The following is a 6480-nucleotide window of genomic DNA, read 5'->3' as shown; positions in this document are numbered from 1 at the left end:
CTTGTCACGTAAACATTTTCTAATTATCAGTAATATTATAATACTATAGAATAAGCATGTTCTGTACAAATTCTCTAATCCCTAGGGGCACAGCGCATTCACAGCATCTTTCTGGTGCCTGAATAAATAATAAGAATACAAATTTTGCAGGGCAATTATAGACCCTTGAATAAATAAATAAATAAAAACAGCTTGGCTGCAAGGCAGAAATCTTTTGTTAAACCCTAGAAAATGGATTTTTACTAACAACCTCACAGGAAAAGATTAGTCTATTTCCAAAGGGTATCTTTCCATACATGAATTCCACCAAACCAAACCCTTTCCTCCCTTTTTCCTATTCACTAATACTTTTAAAAGTAGAGGGGATGATAAAAGCCCTTCGATTCATTGGGTCTGGTCAGAATCTCACCACTTCCAACATGGGATTCTTTTGATGTTTATAAAATAATAATTGTTTTTTCTTTTCTTCAGAGGTTAGTTGTAGGATATGCGGTGCGGTGTGATTATAAATGTTTTTAAACTAAGAATTCAAAAAAAAAAAAAAAAAAAAAACTTCATGAACACTGCACAGCGACGAACAGTTGTTTGGAGTTTTTATTGCTTCATCTGCCTTTCTACACCGCGACGTAGAACCTACTAACTTCTAACTTCCAATCTCTGGCTGATTGATGAGCACTTTGACATTAAAAAAGGGAACAGAAACTTCTGTTTGTGGTTAATCGATGAAAATTACAGGAGGCCGGTAGTGTGTGCCAGAAATCATGCAATTGTTGACCCCAGCTCAAGATAAACCAATGTCATAATCACTCAAATCAGACTTTTACAGAAAGTCCTCAGTACAGACAGCTGGTTACAACATAAGAAAGAATCAAATCCTAAAGATTACACAATCTAGCATCGATTAATTATGATGATGCTTCTATTTCCATGGTCTTTATCTGTTCATCAATGTACAGACAGATAGAAAAGGACAGGTAGTGAACTTCTTCATTTACTAATTAGAATCGTATCTTACATCAAATCTGGTGCTGCAAGACTTGGCACCAAGATACATAAGAGCTAGGCTAGGATTTTACAGTGGATACTTCCAAGAAACTTGAAAAAAAGGATCTTGAGGGGGTGAAAAAATCAGGAATATGTAAAATCATGGGGAAAAAAAAAGTTCTTCCTCATCAACCTAATGATAAAATTGCTTAGTGGTTCCTGGGTTGGTCCATATAAGATTTCTTGTATGTACAGCGCCCTTTCTCTCCTTCTGGACTTCTTAATTTTGGACTGAATAATGGTGACTAGAGCTCGATTTTCATGTGGGAACCTTGATTTGAACCTGCATTAAATGAATGCTTGTCATGAACAGGAACTTTATTTTCATAGTTTTGGAGACTAGTTCAAGGCTTTGATGATTTCTGCCTCTCTTTTTTCTTACCATGGAAATTTTGTGGCAGAAATGTTTCCAGGTTTGGATTCTGGCCATAACCCATCTGAACAATGGTCTGCAGGTCATCTTCACAGAATGTTGGATACTGGACATAATTAGAGAAGCAGGTTCAGAAATGTGCTACGGAAATTACCACAAAAAAAAAAAAAAAATCTCTGCATTCACGTCATGGACTTCATGGTTAAGAACTCAATATATACCTGATGAGGATTTTGGGTAAATCCATCAAGCGGGGGTAACTGAGCATTGAGGTTTTGGCATAGTCCGGTAGTATCTAATGGGTCCACGGAGCAGTGGGTCACTGCCCCGTTAGAAATATTGCTGTGCAGCGGTGGATTTTGCTGCTGTTGGTGGCTAAATATTGCTGCCGGCGCCGAGGAATCTAACGGAAATATTGGATGGGGCAATGGTTGGCTTGATTGGAACATCTAAACACAAAAATGCAGCAGCAAATTCAGACCTAGAAGAACTGATATTCATGTACAAAAAGGTCCAGGGCATTGACTAGAAGACTCACATCTTTTGAAATGAGAGTGTCCATGTTAAAATCCATCCTGGTATTCACAGAAGCCAACTTCATAGAGAGGAACTGCCCACAGAAATGGTAAAGGGACAATCATTAGACATGGAGCTTCAATTTTCAAACAAGATGAGGATTGTTGATTTCCACAAATATATATATTAATTTACCTCAACTTGCCGTTGCAATGACTGCACGTAATTTATGATTTCGTCAAGCATAAGGGCTTTTCCTGTGACCTAACATGGACACACAAACCTTATTTTAGCAATTAAAAATTCATGTTCTTGAAGCTAATGTATTCGAATTTTGAGAGTTTCAACACACCTTATTGCAACCAGGCACAAGATCTTGGAGAAGCTTCATTCGTTCACTGATTTTCTCTCTTCGAACCTGACAACATGTTAATTAACCAGTGTTAATCCTAATCTGGAAATTACTCCAATTGATTGAATAAAATTGTATGGTATACAATTGACTTGTAATTCTCACTCGTTCAGCAAGGCTATGGCTGTCAGTTGCTTGACCCCTCCTTGCTCTGACATGAATGTAGTCCTTGGGAGGCTCAGGAGGCTTTGAACTGGCCTTGTTTTGGATATCATCTCCGCTTCCCTTTGGCTCTTCCTCTGCTTTAACAGGACTATTTTCATTCTCTTCTCCTTCATTTGGCTTGATTCTTTTCGTGTTTGAATTATCATCAGTTTCTGCATCCTGAACGAGAGAATTTTCCCGTTTGATCAAAATTGTATTCCCAATTGATAAATAAGAAGAGAAGAGATGAGAAAAGAAATTTGACTTGTTAGTAATCAATACAATTATGTACCTTCGTATCATTGACTGGTGGGTTTGATGCTGATTGCTTAGCTTTTCCCCTGGAAAGTGCTTTTCTTTTCCTGGAATTTAACTCATTGGAGGCCTTTAAACCTGCCTCCCCACTTGGAATTTGTTCAGATACAGAGGACTCCTGAGAATTTGTCAATTCGGATCGATCCATCAATGGAGTACTCTTGTTACCTTTTTGAGATCCCACTGCCTTGAGTAAAGGACTACTCGCAACACGCGCCAACTTGACATTTCCCATCAATGGATTGCATCCATTAGCCATTTCAGCATTGTTTAGCCCTAACTGGCTGATTCTGCCATTGAAACTCCTGCTGCCAAAGCAAGAGAACTTTGCAGCTCTCTCGGCGAATCCCGGATCAGCTGTGAATTCTGCCACACTGGAATTCAAACCCATTGGTTTTCCCAAACTGGGGATATTCAAATGCTCTTTCGAAAATTGATCCATGACGGGCATCTTCAGCTTGGGTGGTGAATTCAACGGAGTAGTATAGCATGAGGTGTTGGCACTGTTGTTGGCAGCTGTGATATATGAGGCTGCCAACATTGGCTGAGAATGCGGTGAGATCTCGCCGGGGTTGTTGCTGTTGTCAATGTTTCCTAGCTTTCCTATCAGTTCTCTGGCCATAAAGCTCTCATTGGACACGTTACAGTTCGATACTCCTGGAGAGGACACCATTGAGCTCAGGGAAGAATCAAAGTGAGGACTGTGATCCGTTGACTTTTCCCAGTTGGAATTGAACAGGCGGCGGGCTGAGCAATTATCTTGCATTTCCATGGGAGATGAGAGGGATTGCCAAATGGGCATCGATGAAGAAGTTGAGGTTTGTTCAAAGAGCAATGCTTGTGGAGGGACTCCTGCATTGAAAAAGTACTCACTCTCCATCAACAACCGTCACAGCTTTTCTTACTCAAGTTACAAGCAACAACAGCTAAGAGCAGAGGCAAATTAGCAAACAGAAAAGAAATTGTTCAGCAAGTAAGGTGTTTCTTAGCAATTACTACGTAAGAGAAAGAGAACAGGCCAGTGGTTAGGTAAAAAAAAGCTTTAGAGGAGGAAGAGAGAGGGGAAGGGGGAAGGGTATAGCTGGGCTGTGATGGAGTTATATAGAGGAAAGAAGAGAGAAAAAAGGGTTAATAGTTCGTTTGACCTTAAGTTTTGTTACACAAGTTGTCCTTTCTATTTCTTTCTCCGTAAAAGGTGGAGGAGAGGGTGGTTGCCGGGCCTTGGACGTCATCCATCCCTCTCTTGAAACACTACAATCTTCTTCTTAATTTGGCCGTTCAACTAAACGAAGGACCTGGCTTCTTAAAACTATACATTTTTCACCCAATACAGGGAGAAATAACTTTACTTATTATTGATTTGGTATTGCTTTTCGATAATAAAAGTAATTTCAAACCACTTTAAATTGAATTAATTTAAACGTTAATTAAGATTAATCCTCAAAAAAAAATTTATTTTAAAACCGCACCTCTACGTCCACATGCTGCAAATAACTTTATTTATTATTGGTTTGATATTTTCTTCTGATAATAAAAGCCACTTTAAATTAAATTATATATTAATTAGTATTATTTTAAAAAAATATTTTTTTTTTTTAAGACCATACCTCTAAAAAAATATAATTATTTATCAAGATATTTGAACTGAAAAATAAATAAAAAACATGTATTTTTTTAATACCTAGAAGAACTCTTTGAAGTTATATATTTCATTTTTAAAAAAGTTTTTGAAGTTTTTTACTCTGAATTAATTTTTTAAAGTTTTAAAAACCTTGTTGCATCTACAAGGTTCAAATCTGAAACCACTTGAGCATTTTTCACTGGGGTAATTTTTATTGGTAGGTATTTAAGGCTTTATAAAACAATTGTTTACTTTTATAATTATGAAAAGTAATTATCAAATTATACTATTGGAATTAGCAGAGAGTTAGAATTTCTTTATCTGGATCATCAGCTTCCACTTTAAAATTTACAAATCCTTTTGCTGGACTAAGCTTCAAAGATATAAAATAATGAAATATTGCTGTGTGATATTTCCAACATTATCATAAATTTAAAGCAATCTTTATTTTGGATTTTTTGTTTTTGCCTCGGCCCAATTCACGGAAAAGGGAAGCATTTATTACTGGGTTAGTTGCAAGTTACTAACAACTATTCTTGTCTACTTCAGGGGAAAAAAAAAGTAAAACAAAAAGTCAACAACTCATGGTTTTACTCATCCTTGTTGGTGCATATTTGGTACAGTAATATAAAATATATTTTTAAAAAAATATATTATTTTTTTATTTTAATATTATCACATTAAAATAATTAAAAATAAATTAATTTAATATTTTTTCAAGTTAAATATACTTTTAAAATGCAATTCAAATATAAAAACAAATATTATTTTAGACTTGGTAATTAAGGAACATATTAAAAACAAAGCTTAGGTTATCGAGGGGTAATTAATTAGAAAGCGAAAATATAGACTAAACAAACAAAAAATAAAATAAAATAAACATCAAAGTTGCTGAAATTACACAGCACTGTCCTAATAATCCGTGTCATGAAATTTATTTTATCAATATTCTTATAAAAATCGCAGTATAAGGGAGAAATCGAGAAAAATCTCCATGACTCTGGACTAAGAGTTTTTTTTATATATATATTATTATTATTATCTATTATCATTTTTTTCCCTTCCCCCTCTATCCAATCGGAATTGATTGAAGTCAGCACGAGGAATTTGGCAGGTGAAAAGTCAAAGTTAAATCACATAGGTTCCTGTAAAGAATTTTAATCTGGAGTCGTGGTCCCCAGAGTAAAATAAAAAAAAAAAGGTAAAATAATATTCTTTTTCTCGGTTACTACAAAATGAAATAAGAAAAAAAAAAAAAAAACAATCCCTCTAGCAAAATCAAAATTCAAATTTTTTTATCAACCAATAAAATACATCTTCAATACAATTTATATATGAATTAAAATTAAATTGGATTTTTTTAAAATAATATTAAGAATATACTTCCTCATCAATCTAATATATATATATATATATATATATATATATATATATAACTAACTTGTGAGGCATGGTCAATCATTGCATTAAAAGCCCACCCCCCCCACCGGCTAGCCCGTGTTTGGTCGGGTTCACATAGCAAACCGACGGGTCTGTATTAACTCAGGTAGCGTTCTAAGAAATACAACTACGTGCGAGAGATTGGAGTCGTGTCATCAGCCTGCCAGTCATTTTAAAATCCTGTAAGAAGAATTATTTTTATAATTAATTTATGTAAGTGTTTTCTAGACTCAATGCATTGAAGTTCTCCTACAAATTTATTGGCCCCGGATTTCGTTGGGCAAATTGCGAGCTTCATTATGAAAAATCGGTTCCACGTTTCTCTTTTTTGCTCAATGGCAGCTCAGGAATGTTGTTGATGGGAAAAATCTTGGCCAAAACAAGAAATTTATATAATTATATTATATTATAATCATTTATGATTAGAAATTAATTAGGCAAAAAGCATGATTCAATGAATTGATAAGGTGCCTAAAAAGGGTGAAGTAGAGAAAATCTTTTCATGAACTGGATTAACAAGTCAATAAAGCCAACGACCCGTTAATTATATGTGGATTTGATTAATTATTTTCTTCATTACGGCTGCAATTAGAACCTTAATTATTGTTACTTTTG

At 35.0% G+C, this 6480-nt stretch overlaps 1 protein-coding gene across 1 annotated transcript; it reads right to left on the bottom strand.

Annotated features, from left to right (window-relative positions):
- Positions 1 to 961: 961 nt before the first annotated feature.
- LOC118049945 (transcription factor bHLH62) lies at positions 962 to 4085 on the bottom strand. Its single transcript, XM_035060136.2, has 8 exons — positions 2782 to 4085; positions 2451 to 2669; positions 2286 to 2351; positions 2129 to 2197; positions 1956 to 2027; positions 1639 to 1866; positions 1427 to 1523; positions 962 to 1327 (listed from the first exon to the last, which is right to left on the bottom strand). Exons 1-8 carry the CDS (start codon positions 3682 to 3684, stop codon positions 1290 to 1292), a joined length of 1692 nt encoding a protein of 563 aa, XP_034916027.1. The 5' UTR covers positions 3685 to 4085; the 3' UTR covers positions 962 to 1289.
- Positions 4086 to 6480: the final 2395 nt, after the last annotated feature.

Source organism: Populus alba, chromosome 2 (assembly GCF_005239225.2).
Source record: "Populus alba chromosome 2, ASM523922v2, whole genome shotgun sequence".
Taxonomy (NCBI): Eukaryota; Viridiplantae; Streptophyta; class Magnoliopsida; order Malpighiales; family Salicaceae; genus Populus; species Populus alba.
Note: the sequence above shows the minus strand (reverse complement) of the source record. Positions and strands in the feature narration are given on the sequence as shown.